The sequence below is a fragment of the Hylobates moloch genome, unplaced genomic scaffold (assembly GCF_009828535.3).
Source record: "Hylobates moloch isolate HMO894 unplaced genomic scaffold, HMol_V3 SCAFFOLD_6, whole genome shotgun sequence".
Taxonomy (NCBI): Eukaryota; Metazoa; Chordata; class Mammalia; order Primates; family Hylobatidae; genus Hylobates; species Hylobates moloch.
Genome location: NW_026652281.1, coordinates 49,352,901 through 49,371,276, shown reverse-complemented (window position 1 = coordinate 49,371,276; position 18,376 = coordinate 49,352,901). Strand labels below are relative to the sequence as shown.

General features: G+C 34.2%; 1 protein-coding gene and 1 non-coding gene across 3 annotated transcripts in view; one reads left to right on the top strand and one right to left on the bottom strand.

Moving 5' to 3' along the window:
• The window catches only part of CHD1 (chromodomain helicase DNA binding protein 1), a 74,858-nt gene that overhangs the window by 33,213 nt on the left and 23,269 nt on the right, over positions 1-18,376 (bottom strand). For both annotated transcript variants that reach the window (XM_032156754.1, XM_032156755.1), the window contains exons 3-16: positions 16,943-17,144; positions 15,820-15,936; positions 14,947-15,011; positions 13,229-13,378; positions 12,855-13,126; positions 11,528-11,753; positions 10,715-10,815; positions 10,301-10,479; positions 9,236-9,363; positions 8,267-8,483; positions 6,624-6,713; positions 5,451-5,641; positions 4,275-4,463; positions 823-985 (exon numbers count right to left, since the gene is read on the bottom strand). In XM_032156754.1, the coding sequence (XP_032012645.1) occupies positions 823-985; positions 4,275-4,463; positions 5,451-5,641; positions 6,624-6,713; positions 8,267-8,483; positions 9,236-9,363; positions 10,301-10,479; positions 10,715-10,815; positions 11,528-11,753; positions 12,855-13,126; positions 13,229-13,378; positions 14,947-15,011; positions 15,820-15,936; positions 16,943-17,144 (2,290 nt within the window). The remainder of the gene's footprint in view (positions 1-822; positions 986-4,274; positions 4,464-5,450; positions 5,642-6,623; positions 6,714-8,266; positions 8,484-9,235; positions 9,364-10,300; positions 10,480-10,714; positions 10,816-11,527; positions 11,754-12,854; positions 13,127-13,228; positions 13,379-14,946; positions 15,012-15,819; positions 15,937-16,942; positions 17,145-18,376) is intronic.
• On the top strand, positions 1,478-1,580 carry LOC116472023 (U6 spliceosomal RNA). Its single transcript, XR_004248946.1, has one exon. It is a non-coding gene; the product is annotated as a U6 spliceosomal RNA (small nuclear RNA).

Sequence of the window (18,376 nt, the reverse complement as noted above, 5' to 3'; positions counted from 1 at the left end):
TTCAAGTTGTTATATGTTAAAAGACATAAATGATAAGTTGTCCATGTAACACTTTAGTTGCTTGAATTATTTTAAATTGAGATTTTAAATTTTCATGTTAGAAAACAACTTATTTCACTTTTCAAAATTTTCTAAGACCTTTACCATTTCACTCCATGACTTAAGCTAAAATATTCTTCGCCATATTACACCTAGGTTTTGTTATATTGTCGGGGAGGAAAAAAGTACTGTTCGCTGTTTGCTAGTTACTATACCACAGTGTTTCTCCAAAAATCTTAGCTGAAGAACAATTACATTGGAAGCAGCAGCAACTAAGCAACCAAAGGTTTAAAAAGAGTAAGCAAATGCATTCTAATGTATTAATTCTAGATGCTGATCCTAGCCCTTCAATGCACTACAGTGGCTGGATTGCACCTGTGCCTTCACACTTCTGACTTATCTTCCAGAAGTACCAGGAAGGGTTAAAATGTGAGGTCAAGATGTCCTTTAGACTACCATTTACCAAATCACAAATGCAGCACAATTACTATTAATGATTTTTTTCATAAGTATGAACATACTGTGGGATTTTCTTGCTGGATAAGTTATTATAGGCCATGGTTTGAGAGACCTATTTTTAGAAAATTCATCAAAATAATTATCTAAATTAGAATTTTAAAATCTTTTCTACAAAGATTAATAACTGAGACCATTATAGAGAGGCAGTATTAACTAAAGAGAACTTTTAACCAATATATTAAGGCACTGAGCCATTTTCGATTGTAAGTGAAATCAACATTTCTAGAACTTTATCACAAAGTAACAACATTTAAAAATTCTTACTTGTAAGGCCTCCTGTTTATTATAGAATTCATTATTATCTGGTGGTTTAATGAGGTAGCAATGGTTACAACATTTCTTTAGCTCCATCATAATGTTCAAAAAGCCTGAGGTACTGCCCTTGGAACCTTTGCTGAGGGCCTTGTAATTCCTAGTTAAAATCCATCTTAAAAAAAAAAATTATGAAAATGATGTTTAGCAGAACAATTACCAGGATAAATTCTAAAAGCATTAAAACAAAAAAAAAAAAGGCCAAAGGTAGTACCAAAGTAAAACTGTACCATTATGAAATTCACAGCTGGATATACAATGGACCAAATCTCTTTCATAATACTCATGAGAACACAACTTGTTTTCTGAACCATTAGCTATACATAGAACAGGCTAATGTAACAATTATTACAGTGTATTAATCCTTTTCCCCTCAAATTTGCTAAAAAGATGGTCAGCTGCATTATTTATCTTAATCTTCTTATAACTTTTACTGCATTAGACAACTAATGAAATTGAATATTTTGCATGGACCTAAAAGAAACCTGAGGATACCTCATTTTAGCCATGACTGTCTTCTCTAGATTGAAATTACACAATACATATGCAACTTATAGAAAACATCTTGGTGCTATTTTACTACTCCAAACTATATGTAACAATTCCTGTGCTCACTTCGGCAGCACTTACACTAAAACTGGACCAATACAGAGATTAGAATGGTCCCTGTACAAGGATGACATGCAAATCCATGAACACTCCATATTTTTGTATATATACCCCATGAATACTACACAGCCACAGAAAAAAAGGGATGAAATAATGCCCTTCAAATAAAATAATCTCCATGGATGGAGCTGTAGACCATAATCTAAGTGAATTAACACAGAAACAGAAAACCAAACACCACATGTTCTCACTTATAAGTGCGAGTTAAACACGGAGCACATATGAACATAAACATGTAACAACATTGTGGACTACTAGAGGGGGGGAAGGAGGGGAACATGGGTTGAAAACTACCCACTGCGTACCATGCTCACTACCTGGATGCAATATTACACATGTAACTAACCTGCACATATACCTCCAGTATCTAAAATAAAAGCTGAATTTAAAAAAGAAAAGAAAAACTTCCTCTCACCATGACCTTTTCCACCTTTTATTTTCTTCCTTTTTACAAGGTCAGTTTTTGAAGGGCTTGAAAGTCTCAAATATCTAGTGTACATACTCTTTTATTACCATTCTTTACCACTAGTTATACAGGCAGTTCCCCAAAACTGGAATGAAAAGCAAAACAAAACCCATGGACAATGCTCAATGCCCTAAGAGTGGACAATGCTCAACGCCCTGAGAGGTAATCAAGAATAAAGAATTATTTTTCCTTATCCAGAAAAAATTTATTATTAATTTCTCTAGAGGTAAAAATTCTAAGAATTTTTCCAGAAGTTTATGGCAGTATCTTATTACGTTAGTTGCCAAAAAGTACCCTGAAGAGTTTAAATTCAACATCCATGATATATGACTAGCACTGAGAGAATTACAGGTGAATGTATCTTCTTCCTACTTTGACTTTTCTTTCCAAATAGTCTACAAAATGCATTACTTTTTTTAAAGAACCCCATAACAAAATTAGATAATCACCATTGTGTACTACAAAATATACTCTTAATTATTAATTTGAATATTATCAAGCACCTAGATCTACCTACCAATCTATAGGAAATACAGGGGATACTGTTAAACTACTTTAGAGGGAAGTACTATGCAAAATTTAGATGGTGGAAAAATTCTACAGAATAACTGTTTTCCCCATCGTATACATTTTAAAAAGAAGTACCTACAGATAATAAACTCAGAGACAAATCAATTGCCATATATGAACCTATCTCAATCCCAATTCGAGTAAACGTAAAAAAATTTTTTGAGAAAACTTGAACACTGATACTGAATATTGGTATCAAGAAATTCATTCTGCTGAGAGAGCAATAATTTCCTAAATTGTGAAAATTTTAAAGTGGGTTATTTATTTATTTAAGATGGGGTCTCACTCTGTCACCCAGGCTGAAGTGCAGTGGCATGACCTCGGTTCACTGCAACCTCTGCCTCACGGGCTCAAGCGATCCTCCCACCTCAGCCTCCCAAGTAGCTGGGACCACATGCACCCACCACCACTCCTGGCTAAGTTTTTTGTATCTTGGGTAGAGAGAGGGTCTTTGCCATGTTGCCCAGGCTGGTCTCAAACTCTTGAGGCTCAAGTGATCCGTCTGCCTCAGCCTCCCAAAGTACTGGGATTACAGGCATGAGCCACCGTGCCCAGGTGATACTAGTATTTTTAAAAATCAATTATTAGAAATACATAGAAAAATATTTATGGAAAAATTTCTGATCTGCTTCAAAAGGATAGGTACTGAGGGAAATGGGGATGACCAGAGATACATAAAAAGACTGGCGTGAGTTGGAAGTGAAGCTGGGGCTGGGCACAGTGGCTCATACCTGTAATCCCAGCACTTTGGAAGGCTGAGGCGTGTGGATCGCTTGGGGCCAGGAGTTCAGGATCAGCCTGGCCAACGTGGCAAAACCCTGTCTCTACTAAAAATAAATTAGCAGGGCATTGTGGGGCACACCTGTAAACCCAGCTACTTGGGAGGCTGAGGCACCAGAATCATTTGAAACCGGAAGGTGGAGGTTGCAGTGAGCCAAGATCGTGCCACTGTACTCCAGCCTGGAGTACAGAGGGAGACTCCGTCTCAAAAAACAAACGAACAAACAAACAAAGTGAGGCTGAGTCATGGGTATAAGAGTTCATTAAATTATCCTATTTTTGTATATGTCTGAAATTTTCCATAATAAAAATAATTATGCAATAAGTATATTCTTTCAAATGTATGGCACCTATAGATTTACCTCAGAATATAAATGTTTCTGAAACTCCAAATGCATATAGCAATATATTTCCTTTTATGCAATTAAATGTTTAAACCGATATTAGAACAGATTTTCCTTTCTGATTCTTTGAAAAGTCCTACTGTATAGATCTTGACATACAAAATTTATACCACCTATGATTTGTTAATACTCTTCAAAAAGCAGCAGGGCCTAAAATTTTGTTCTAAGTTTCTTTTTTTGGCCTCTATCTGTTAATTGTCATAATCATATAATATCTTCATTATCGTGGAAATCCTAACACTTAAACTCTTTATAAGGTAACAGTATGATATATAGGAAAGCAACTAATTATTGTTAGAAGATGAATTACTCAGCGTCGTCACTCATAATTTTGGATATGTCATTAAATCTCCTTTTGCCTCCTAATGACACAGAATAAATTTATTCTGAAACTCGAGAATTGCAACTGCTCTAAGACACTATTGTAGAGAAGGTGGGGGCACCAAGAGCAGGACACAGACATGGAAGGTTTTCAGAATTAAAAGTTCAGAACATGTGTTCTGTGTACAGCTTACTTGTAATATTGTTTCTGTAAAGCACTCATTTCCATTCTTAAAATCTGCTCAACCTTGGCAGGAAGAGATTTTTCCACATCTTTCTTAACTCGGCGTAACAGAAATGGCTCAAGCTCCTTGTGAAGGCTTGCATAACCATATTCTCTCCCTTTGCCATGTTCTTCTTCAAAATCTTCCCAGGAAGAAAACCTTTAAAATTTAAGAAATTGGAACAATTACTAGAAAAAGTCAAATTGTGTATGAGCTTTTTTTTTTTTTAGAGGAGTCATTTATAAACAAAATACTACAGATTTTTAGAAAAATTAGCTAAACTTAGTTACTTCTAAAAATCTCCCTCCCAAGAAGATGCATGATGAAATATAATTAGTTGTTTTATAAGTTATGATTCTTTTTTTTTTTTTTTTTTGAGATGGAGTCTTGCTCTGTCGCCCAGGCTGGAGTGCAGTGGCGCGATCTCGGCTCACTGCAAGCTCCGCCTCCCGGGTTCACGCCATTCTCTTGCCTCAGCATCTCCGAGTAGCTGGGACTACAGATGCCCGCCACCATGCCCGGCTAATTTTTTGTATTTTTAGTAGAGACGAGGTTTCACTGTGGTCTCGATCTCCTGACCTCGTGATCCGCCCGCCTCGGCCTCCCAAAGTGCTGGGATTACAAGCGTGAGCCACCGCGCCAGGCTAAGTTATGATTCTTGAATCAAGTGAATATGAAGTATTTTGAAGTATGGGATAATTATCACTAAAATATTTCTCAAAAAATATACTTTTAAAGTTCTGGACCTACTGAAAGAGAACAAGTAGTGACCTTTGGGAACTTATTTAGCCTTGTCTAGTCTAGTTTTCCTCATTTAGAAAAAGGGATTACCAGCACCTCATTGTTGTTACTCCTACTATTAAATACAAAGAATGGTACGGTGTTAGTTTTTCAAACAAGGTATATTTTGAACATGTGCAAAATCAACTGTTGTGATTTATTACACATGGCTTAAGTTTATTAACAAAATTGAAAAATTCAAATAGTATTACAAACTACCTGACCTCATTTTCCTTTTTAAAAAATTCTTAGTAATCTGTGACCTAATCTTTTAGGGCAATAAAAACTCTTACTGACCTTATTACCTGGGTTTCTTCCCACTAAACATAACGACACAATATGATTAAAATTGTAAATTTGTCTTACTTTTCTGGCATAATGAAATGTAGCAAAGACCAGAGCTCTTTGAGGGAATTCTGTAGAGGAGTTCCAGTGATAAGGAGACGATGATTGGATTTAAAATCTATTAAAGTTTTATACAGAAGGGAGTCATCATTCTTTAATCGGTGTGCTTCATCAACACCTATAAATGCCCAATTTAGACCTCCAAGGAATGCCTTAAAATAATAGAAAAACAATATTTTGAGAGAAAAACGTAATTCAAATTTAGCCTTCCCATTTAATCTGAACTCATTAAAATGAAACAAAAATTAAAAACAAACTTTGTCTAATTTTCAAATAAATTGTAATCTCAAGATTACAATACACAAGTAACTCAGCACATATTCCTTCTATGACAAATTTAACCACTAGAATGTAATATCAAGCCAAAGTTTTTATTAGCTTATAAACTGGTAATTAATAGACAAAAATCAGCAGTGTCATTTAAAATTTTTACAAAAGATTTTTAGCCCAACCACAATAGAAGCCTCTATTAATGTCAATATGTACAAAAACTATGACACAAATTCAGAACAGTGTCTTATGCCAAGTGTAGGTACAATTCTTTGTACAACTTTTATAAACGGTAGAACTCTCTTAAACTTAGGTCTCTGAGTTAGAGCAGGCCTGATTCCGCTACTTAAGAGCTGTGTTACCATAGTCAAGTTCATTAAATTCTTAGAGACATTCTTGAGACTGATTTTCTTTTCCATAAAGTAGAGAAACTGAATATAAAGTAGATGGAGGAATTAAATAAGGCAGTATCTACAAAGCCTTCATTGCTTCACACAGTGGTAGCTTAATCCTGTTAGGTAACTTCCTCTTCTTTAAAGAGCTTACAAATCAATACACACTATAACAAACTGGTTTCATTAGATTGAGTTGGCAAGCCTTTTCTAAGAAGAGCCAGATAGTAAATATTTCACACTTTACAGATAAATATATGGTCTCTGTTACATATTCTTTCTACGACCCTTTAAATGTAACCTTTCAAAAAGGTAAAAACCATTCTTAGTTCAAGCACCATTAAAAAAATAAGAACACAGGCTATAGTTTGCTGACTCACGATTTAGGCTATTCTCTCATCCTGTCCACAGAATATGATAAAGAAAAAACTGATACACAAGAGACAAAAACACGTGAGAAATAACTACATACCTTATCCTTTAATAAAATTTCGTAAGTTGTTAACAGTATATTAAATTTTAACCGTTTGGTCTGATGATGTGTCCATTCATGAGTTCTTATCTATTAAGAAATTTGAAGGACAATTTTAAGACAAACATCAAGCAAATTATGCTTTTACTTACGTATCTAAAAATTAAAATCCATTCAAATATGTAAATAACTATTAATATATGTTTATGTAATAAAAGAGTTTTTGTGGTTTTTTTGAGACAGAGTTTTGCTCTTGTTGTCCAGATTGGAGTACAATGGCGCGATCTCGGCTCACCACAATCTCCACTTCCCGGGTTCAAGTGATCCTCCTGCCTCAGCCTCCCAAGTAGCTAGGATTACAGGAATGCACCACCACGCCCAGCTAATTTTGTATTTTTAGTAGAGACAGGGTTTCTCCATGTTGGTTAGGCTGGTCTCGAACTCCCAACCTCAGATGATCCACCCACCTTGGCCTCCCAAAGTGCTGGGATTACAGGCATGAGCCAGCGTGCCCGGCCATATTTATTCTTTATATAGTCCAAAATGCTATGTAAATCTTATAAATAAAACACAAATACCACAGCATTTCTTAAAAAATGAAGTAAACATGATTTTAAAGCACATCTTTCACAAAAGGTCTTATTTAAGAAAACGTAAGTGATTAATTCATTTAATAATGTAACGTTTATGGATGAAATATGATGTCTGGGGTTTGCTTCACAGTAACTACGAAAGTAGTTGTGCAGAGGTATAGACAAAACAAAACTAGCAGTAAATTTGTGAAACTTGAGAACATGAGGGTTTATTACATTCTTCTATCTGCTCTCATGTATATTTGAAATTTTCCATTAAAAACGTAAAATAGGCTGGCATGGTGGCTCATGCCTGTAAATCCCAGCACTCTGGGTGGCCAAGGCAGGTGGATCACTTGAGGTCAGGAGTTTGAGACCAGCCTGGGCAACATAGTGAAACCCCATCTCTACTAAAAATATGAAAATTAGCCGGGCCTGGTGGCAGGTGCTTGTAATGCCAGCTACTTGGAAGGCTGACGCAGAAGAATCACTTGAACCTGGGAGGCGGAGGTTGCAATGAGCCGAGATCACACCACTGTACTCCAGTCTGGATGACAGAGTGAAAAGAAAAAAAAAAAACAAAAACCCACCAAAAAAAACCAGTCAAATATATATATGAAGTAACACTAAACCAAAACTGACTTTGTTATAGTCAATTAAACATGTACTGAGAACTTATTTGTGGCAATTTCTATGCCAGAAACAAAGATTGTTATACAGACCAAAACAAAACAAAACCCCTCATCCTCGTTAGGCCAAGAACGGTGGTTCATGACTGTAATCCCAACACTTTGGGAGGCCAAGGGAGGCAGATCACTTGAGCTCAGTTCAAGACCAGCCCGGGCAACACAGCAAAACCCTGTCTCCACCAAAAAATACAAAAAATTAGCCAGGAGTGGTGGCGTGCTCCTGTGGTCCCAGTTGCAGTGAGCCAAGATCATACCACTGCACTCCAGCCTGGGAGACAGAGTGAAACCCCATCTCAAAACAACAACAACAACAACAATAAAAAACACTTGATCTCAAAGACAAGTATATTCTGATTTCTACATTTACAGGGAAACAACTTACCATGTTTCTGCTGTTTATATCACCTAAATAAACCACAGCATTCATTTGAGAAGCCCATGTCTGAATTTCCCTTTGCCAGGAAGTAAGAGTGGAGAGCGGTACTACCAATAAAAAAGGTCCATATAATTGATGTTCATGAAACAAATAATTCAGAAATGAGATCGTCTGTATTGTTTTTCCAAGGCCCATTTCATCAGCGAGTATGCAACTATTTCCTCTACAAAGTTAAAAAAAAATTAGCATGCAAGGAAATATTCAAATATACAAAGAAACCTTTTTACATCGTGTATATGTTTACATGAAGTTAAATAAAATTAATCTGATAGGTATTATACAGAATATACCACTTTTATTAACTACAAATAATAAATGTAAAGGTATCTGGCTAAAGACTTAATCATTAATGCTGTAAGAAAAGTAAAAGGAGATGACCGTTTTGGGCCAGAAGAGGCTTAAAGATTAATTTAGTATTATGTTTAATCAATTATGAAGCCAATAATGCAATTCATCTACTAGTAGTAGAGTCCAGATATATTAAATAAGTAAAAAGTGTATAGGAAGTACATACACTTAAAAAAACACTATAGCTAAATTGCAATCGAGATTCACAAAAGTAGAGTGGGGGCCACAGAAAGAAAAAAAATGTAGAAGAGTAAATGGATGTTAAAATAACTAGGAAAAAGAGAAATATTCCAGGAATAGCATGGGATGAGAACGGATATGCATTTTGATTTTTAAACTGAATAAAAACATATTTTAAAAAGTCAACAATCAAGTTAAACTCCAACTCCACTGGATTTTCTTCCTAGTATGTAGTAAGTATTGTTTATATAAACTAGGAAATAAAAAGACTAGCATATAAACTGCCAAAGAGTCTTATCCTTTATGTAAATGGAAATCTTTTCTGAATCCTGTATTGGTAAAATTCTTACTCTGTCAAATCAAATAGATGATTCAAAATATACTTACTTGCACCAAGAATGAGCAAGCCAATTTAAACCATTTAGTTGATAATCTCTTAATTCTAAGCCCTCATGTCCTCCAATATAGGATGGCTGCTTCTTCAGGGCTACAAACCTTGGCCTTTGTTTTAATACCTTCAGTAGAAATTAACATTATTATGTAGAATTATTAAATATAAGAAATTATACTAAAAGATGAAAGCCTCAGCTTTACCATAAATTCTTAAATTTCATCTCTAATCATCAAGCTCAGAGATTCCATTACTCAAAATGTATCTGAGGATTCAGTCAATACTGTTTTCTACTACTCTACTAAAATGAACAGTGAAATATTTTGCCTTCTTTTTTAAACAAAAATTTAGAGAAAATTAACTTCCTGCCAAAATATGAGTCTCATGTATTTCACAAGCAAAACCTATGTTAAATTGTTCAAAACCATCGCTCCAGCCTTAAGCTACAAACAAGCATAAAACTGGCTTAGCTTACCACTCAATTTCTCAATTCCAAGTTATCCCTATGAAAAATGTAATTCTTGTAATAAGGAAATAAAGTCTAGTAGTCCATAGATCTCAACACATCACTAGTAACTCTGGGTAAGTTACAAGGATGCAGAAAGTATTGTGCAAGGTAGTTCTGGATACTTTCCGATATCACTCTCCTTTTTCTCTACCTTCTAAGAAAATATCCACTATCTTTAAAATTGAGCATATCTCGTTTCCAAGGGTTTTCTTCTGTTTAGTCTCCCAACCCTTCCTGACAATCACCATAACCAACTTATCTTTCTGACATAGTGATGCTCAATAAGATAAAAGCTAACACTTAAGACGATACATTGACGAAAACATCATTTACAATTTTTTTAAAAGAGAAAGTTTGAAATAAAAAATTATAAAACTAAAACTAAAAAACACACAGCAATTGTGGGAAGTTCACTTCCTGTAAGACCTATTATCCAAGAAATATTCTCCCTTAGTCTATCTGAAATCAGGATCCAACTCTTGTATTTAGGCTTGTAAATATTTATAATGCATAAATATATTTTTAATAATTTAAAATGTTAGACAATACTCACTTTGCAATCTTTAAAAGGAGTGGTTTTTGATTGGTTCCTGCTAAAATACTCATCAATGCATGCTTGAAACTTTTTGGAAATGAGAGCTCCATCTTCCCAGCTGCACTCTGAGTATGGAAGGCCCTGCCATTTGCAGTAATAATCAGGATAACCAGCTGCTGACTTTTGATTGGAATGAGCTGTGAGAGAATCAGGCATTTACTTATTTTTTATTTATTTATTTTTTTACATTTAATCATCGGATACATAATTCTCAGTAAAGGCTACACAAGTAAAATTTAGCTATCTAGTTTACAATACTGTTTTAGTAAGAGCAAGCTACTGTGTTTGATATATAAGTGGCAAACTTGACTTTTTTCAGATTATTTCAAGCATAAAAAGAAAGTTTTTTAACCAGAATCATTTATGACTAACCAATTATACGTTCCACTATTTGATACTGTTTATGTAGATCATCTGTAAGTTCTTGCTGGCAATTATAATATTCCACATCTTCTGGAGAGGCATTTTTCAACCTGAAAAATTATTAATCCAGGAATAGACTTAAAAATCTCCCATAAATAACCTGTCACTCCCCCATCCCCAACACTATTTGTAGCACAAAATCTCCCATTTTGCCACTGTGTGGGCCAAGTTTGAGTAATAAAGAAACTCAAACAGGAATAAAGCATCATTAATTTTTAACTAAAAATTTATAATTTATAATGAGACACATTCTATGTGACTGTTACCAAGGATAGGTTTAGATAGGTATACCCCTAGTAGTTTTACCTTGAGATGGAATAAAATAATCCCTCAGTACCTGCAGGGGATTGGTTCAGGATCCTCTACAGATACCAGAATCTGAGGATGCTTAAGTCCCTTATATGAAATGGCATGGTACTTAAAACATAACCCACACACATCCTCCCCTATACTTTAAACCATCTCTAGATGGTCTTACAGTACCTAATTTTACATTTACAATGTAAATGCAGTGCAAATAGTTGTTACATTGTATTGTTTTTAATTTGTATTATTGTTGTTTTTTTTCCCCTCCGAATACTTTCAATCCATGGTTGGTTGAAACCAAGGATAGAGAAGCTGTGGACAAAGACAGCCAACTGTATTATAAAGTCTATAGTTATTTTAGGCTATCATTTAATGTTACTATGTATTCTTTATCAACATAAAGGCTTAGTAATCTTTGAACTATTAAAAAAAGTATATGACATACAGCATACTTACCATCTTTTTGTTTCCTGATCTTTTTTCTTATAATTATCCAATTTTTTCATTCCTCTAACATTCTGCTGCTTGAGGGTTTCTTCTGTCTCCCAAGTGTTGTGGATATGGGACCATCCTTTCCATTTAATTAAATACTGAATCTCTCCTGGTTCTTTGTTTTTTTCAAAGCCTGCATTTGGGTCACCATCTGCTTCAACTGCATAGATGGTTGTAGTAGCACCAGTAGCTGAAAACAAAAGCACAAGATCCTTCCATGTAATTAATTCTGTTGTAGGATTATATTTCAACTCAAAATTTCAAAAATATGAGTACAAAAATATATACTCTTTTAAATAAAGTATCAGGGGTATAGAAACTTATGGGAAATTCCATTGTTCATAAATAAAACTCAGAATTTCAGAATTATCTAATATAATCCCCTCCTTTTTCAAATTAGAAAAAATAAAAAGACAGAGGTCCACCTGAGATCCCACAGCATTATTCTATAATTATCCACAATATATGAAATGTGGTCAGGTGGAGGCCCAGCACGGTGGCTCACGCCTGTAATCCCAGCAATTTGGGAGGCCGAGGTGGGCGGATCACGAGGTCAGGAGATCAAGACCATCCTGGCTAACACAGTGAAACCCCATCTCTACTAAAAATACAAAAAATCAGCTGGGCGTCCTGGCAGGCACCTGTAGTCCCAGCTACTCGGGAGGCTGAGGCAGGAGAATGGTGTGAACCTGGGAGGCGGAGCTTGCAGTGAGCTGAGATCGCACCACTGCACTCCAGCCTGGACAACAGAACGAGATTCCGTCTCAAAAAAAAAAAAAAACAAACAAACAAAAAAAAGAAATGTGGTCAGGTGGTTATTAAGAAGATACTCAGGCTAAGCAAATTATGCTTTATAAAACATAAGTAAAACAACAACAAAAAATCCACCCTCTTAGCTTTCAACATTGTAGAAAAATCTTAAATACTTCACCTTTTTTTTTTTTTTTTTTGAGATGGAGTTTCGCTCTGTCACTCATGCTGGAGTGCAGTGGCGCAATCTCAGCTCACTGCAACCTCAGCCTCGTGGGTTCAAGCAATTCCCTTGCCTCAGCTTCCCAAGTAGCTGGGACTACAGGCGCACATCACCTCACCTAGCTAATCTTTTGTATTTTTAGTAGAGACGGGGTTTTGCCATGTTGGCCAGGCTGGTCTAGAACTCCTGACCTCAGGTGATCCATCCGCCTTAGCCTCCCAAAGTACTGGGATTAGACGGGTGATCCACTGTGCCCAGCCCTTTACTCCTGTAAATATTATTTAAATAACCAACAATAAATGGTTTTTTAAAAACTACCTCCTTTTCTCCCAATCCGACAATCCATAAATCTTTCTATGGTTTCAAATTCCTCTTCCTCAGGTTGAGGAACATCCTCTCCACAGACTTCCAGTAGGTCATCAGAATCTGTTTTCATTTCTTCATCCTCCTTATAGCTAACATTAACAGTTGCTTGGCGACGAGAACTTCTTTTATCATTATCATAATCTTCTTCATCATCATCCTCCTCAGATGAATCAAGCTGTCTCTTTTTTTGTCCAAGAATCTTCTTTCCATTTTTTGACTTAGATCTAGGAAAGCGCAAGGAGAAAAAAAAAAAACAAGATTTGACTATATACAAAAAGAATGAATACTTTCCACAATAAATTTTCAGCACCAACCTGAGACCATACCTATTTTGAGGTTTTCTGCTTTTGACTTTGTTTTTTGGCTCATAATCAGATTCTGTTTCATCGCAACTGCTTTTATCTCTCTCTTCTTCAGATTCTGAATCCGAACCAGACTGAGATGGAGATCCTGACCCAGACATTTGCCAATCTTCACTGTAGAAAAAATTTATAAAGTATTTTTATTTGTACTTATATGGCAAATTTTATCCCTAATACAAAGATGATCAAATCAACCAAACTATATTCATTATCAAAAATACTGCTGCTTTTACTCATGCTAAAAATGGAAATATTTATAAAATAAAAACACTCTGGAAAATATTCTTCATAGATTTCTCTCACAACTCTAGTTTTGTTAATCACTTAGTTATACATCAGTGAACAGCAAATAAATGATTATTTTAATTTTCATTATAGATGAAAATCTTGTAAAATTATTCTACTTGCCCTCTCAAGAGATACTAATCCATGCCATTTTTATTCTCAAGAGGCTGTGATTTTGAAAAACACCTTTTTAAACTGATTTTTTAAACAGTGCACGTTCATTAAGAAACACAGAAAAATGTAAAAAAAAAAAAAAAAAAGAGCAACAGTAGTACCATCTCAAATATTCAATCTGAGTATCTTACCTGTATTATTATTTTTAGTCAATTAAGTCTATTTCATTCCAATCAATATGTAGAGAAAAAGAATGGATGTTAATATTTTGCTATCATAAGAAGTTCAAATGAAAGGCACATATTGAATTCTTACAAATACACTATATCCTATTTCAGCTATGCTTCTGCTTCGTTGCTCTGTATCTTTTGCACCAATTGTTTAACTACGATGAAGGCTACATAAACAAGCATATATGATAAAATCTGCTTATGATAAAAACATAGTAGAAGTAAATTTTTTACTTTGAGATCTTTTCAGGGCTTGCATACTGAAAAAAAGTCTCCGTTGTATATTTTTATAATGGAAAAAAAAAACCGGATGATCCAATATACATCTATTAATACGAGGACCAGAGAGATTTGTAAAAAGAGAAAGGAAAAAAAAATCCAAAGATAAATGATTGAATTTTCAGAATAAAACACAGAACAGACTAATAAAAGATACGAATCTTCGCATTAAAAATGCATGAATCTTTTGGGAAAAATAAGTAACAAATCTAATATGCAGAATATCAAAGGCAAATAGAAAAATAAAAGACAAGAAAATGGAATAATGTTTCCAAACCATTAAAATAAACATGGATTGAGAATTTGAAGTATTCTTAATACTTTCTGGGTCAAGATCTTTAGGAAATTACAGTGAGTTTCTAAAATGAGTTCTACGGTCTGAAGTAAATTTCACATGCAGCTGAATAGTAAGGATAGCTATTAACACAATTATAAGAATCATCCAAAATCAGTCACCCTGTCATCCCTATACTCCTATATTCCCAAGTTATTAAGATTTTCTGATATTACAACTAAGGAGATCATTAAAGTTTAAAAATATATAGGGGGAGTTACAGGAGATAAAGAAATGGCATAATACCCTCAGGTGGTCCCAGAAAGATAAATGTTAAAGATTTATCCTTAAACTGTGTAATGGTGTAACTTAACTTTATAAAATGCCATGAACTAAGAATTTAGAAGAGTCTCCTTTTGGCAACAATTTTCATAAAGAAAGAAATAGGAAATAATCAGGATTTTTCTAAAATAAGAAGTCAGTTGTACAAAATGACGTACTCTTTATGCTTTTTCCTTTTGACTTCACTTGATGAGTCATCGGAATCTTCACTGCTAGAGGAATCCTGTAGAAAAAAAATAAAGTCAGTATCATCCACTAATGATTAGAATTTAACCATATCAAATTTTTATTTGCTATACTATTTAACATTCACTTTACGAATAACAGCACTTGTGAAGCCTTTTTTCAACGTAGTTTTATGTTAACTAGCTGAAAGTAGTAACATTTTTATTGCAAATTAATATAGCCAGTGAAATTAAGTAAATAGCAAAATGTCAGCATTTTTTATAAAACCTTAAAATCTACCCTCACTGGAGACCATTATTGTTGTCTAGTATAGCCAAAACAAGAAATCTTAGGTGCCAACATGCCAAATTTTGAATTTTTCTTCACCATTTTATTATAATTTTTCCTGAATGTTTTTGTGCAAACATACATGTATGCATGCTTGCACAAACACAGAAACTACATTGTTTATAGTGGCCATCTACTCTTTCAAAAATATTATGTTGAGATTTCTGTTATTATTTCGTACAAATATGATCTAATGGTATAATATTCCTTCATTCATACATGTATAAGGATATATCCATGTAGGTGCATATCCCATTTACCTCCCACATTTAGTTTATTTCTAATTTTGCTGTGATGAGCAAATGCACACAAATGTCCCACTGCTTATTCTGGATTAATCCCTAAAATTGGAATTATTGGATAATGCAAAATCTGTATTTCAAGATTTTGATATACACACTTAAAGTATTTCCTACTTATTCTTTCAAAGCACTTATTTTTAGTAATTTCACAAATACTAGTTAAGTGATTCAGCAGCATGTCCACTTTTAAAATAATAGCCTATGATGAAAATGCACCTCTTCTGATCCACTATTAGATGAGGCTTGATGTTGTTGTTGTTGCTGCTGCTGTTGCTGCTTCTTGAGGATTGCAGATCTCTGAACGGCCAGAATACTAGGACTAGATTTCCAAAACTATAATAGAAATATAAACCAGTGAATGAAGAAGTATTAAGAAAACTGCAAAAAAAAGGTTAATTTATTGAAAAACTGTACCACCATCTTTACTGCCTCAAAGTAATAAAGACTATATTCCTTACCTATATGTAACACAATTATCATTGCAATATAATTAAAATGCTGAGCTTTAGTTATGTATAAAAAAAATGGTGTGTTGAGTTCCACAGACAATATTAATCAATATCCTCTTGATGTTAAGAGCATTATTTTAAACAACGAAGTGATAATACACTGTATTAGTGCTACTCATAGTGTAGTTACCTATTTTATCAGTGTGAGGTGAAGAGGCTGAGTCAGAATATACATCAACGATGTCACTAGGCACATTGTTTTAGTTCAGATTGGGGGGGGGGGACGGTAGCAACATTTTCCTCTATGAAGGAAGCTGTGTGTCGATGTATATTCTGGCCCTCAAGATCTTATCTCATCACAGACTGGTACTCTGAGTAACACTGTATACTACCACGAAGTATAGACAAGTTTTTGTATCTCTTGTAGTTTTTTTCAAACAGAATAGCCCCTTACCCTATTCTATCATTATCTTTGAGGAATCTGAGTTCCATTAAATTATTCTGCTAGTAGCGATAAAGTATCTCCTTTGAAGATCTTGAAAGCAGAGATCATACACATTAAGGTTAACAAGTAGACCTCACAAAGTCTTAAATTTGTATCTATGACACAATGGATATTTATGAAACTCAATTTCTGCCTAAGAGGCAGAAAATGTTTTATTTGCCTGCGTGTAATTTACACTTTGTGTTTTCTGGTTTAAAAACGCATCTATTCCAAGCCAGTTAGTCCACAGGTGTACCACCATTAATGTGAGAATCACTAAAAGTAAATTTTAATTTAAAATGTTGTCTTCTCTAAAAGCTAGATTAAGAATGGTACAAACCAATCCTCTAAATTTTCCCAAAGTAATACAAGCAATCTACCTTTCATTGGGTATTTTATTGATTACCTCAGCTCCATCAACTTTCGGTGGTTTTGCTTGAACTTTGTTTTCTCGGGAAGTGTCTGACTCAGACTCTGACTGACTGCCTGATTCAGATCCGGAGTCAGAGTCACTGCTACCTGACTGGCTACTGCTTCCATCACTACTGCTTCCAGAACTCGAACCAGATCCAGAGCCTGAAGCTGACCCAGAATCATCATCCGACTGGCTATAATTTGAAAATAAACAATTTCAAACAAAATTCATTAGGAATTTAATTTTTCTTAGACGTCAGCAGAAAGCCCCAAATCATTAAATTTTACTTCATACTTAATATTTCAACTATCTTTGGCCAAAAAAATAGAAAAAGGAATTGATTTAATCTATAGTAACAACTGCCATAGTTGATAATTTATTTATACGTGATAGATTATTACATACTTGATAGATTTATGATATTTTATAGATCATGGCTAAAACATAAGCAATAAGATTGTAATCTTCTTCTAAGACAATATGCAAAATCTACTAAGTACAAAATCCTGGGTTAGAAACTCTGAGAAGTCAAGAAATTAATGGCATGGTACCTACCTTTATAAAGCTCTAGCAATAATAAAGTAAGAAATGTGTGAAGAAAAGATTAAATGTGTTAAAAAAAAATGCTTACAGTAACAGGCAGAAATTCATTTGTAGTTTCTGCTTGTTTTCAAGTTTCCATCTCTGTCACTCCAGGAGAATATAATTTATTATTACTGAGCTATGATAAAATATAATTTATTTAAAAAAATCAGTAACACTGCTTGTCTGAGAAAATCACTTATTAATAAGTTCTTCGTGGATCTGTAGCAATAAATCTGAAATAGCAAATTCTCATATTTCCTAACGTGTACACACATACATAAAAAAGCAACTAACATTTCATAAACTATCCTTTTTTCCACTTCTAATTTTTAGTCCAAGATAGAGCAGAAATGGTCTGGACTAAACAGTTGATTATATAATTATCCCCAAGGTCATTTGTTTATATGTTGAAAACTAGGGCATTAAATTTCTGGTACATATGGTTGACTCCGCTTTTGATGTAATTTCATTTGGCTTTATGAGAAACCACAGGTAATATAGTTTATAGATACACAAGAAAATACAAGCTTCCTGTCCTCTTCTGTAATTTTCTAAAATGCCACCAGATGGAGGTATTACTCTAAGACGACACAGTAATTCTCTTTTTCCAGAGCAAGAATTTAATAATTTCTGCACAAAAACAGAGGAGTAAAAGTTTGCAGGAAGAATTTTGATTCTACAGGTGAGATATATAAATGCTTAAAGTATGGATAAGCATTGTTGTGTTTTTCAATCTAATGGAATAAATGTTGTATTCATAGAAACAGTAAATTAAAATTTGCTTCTTAAAGGCGTATGCTATGAAGATCATTTTTGCCATCATGTCTCCTCTCTGGTCAC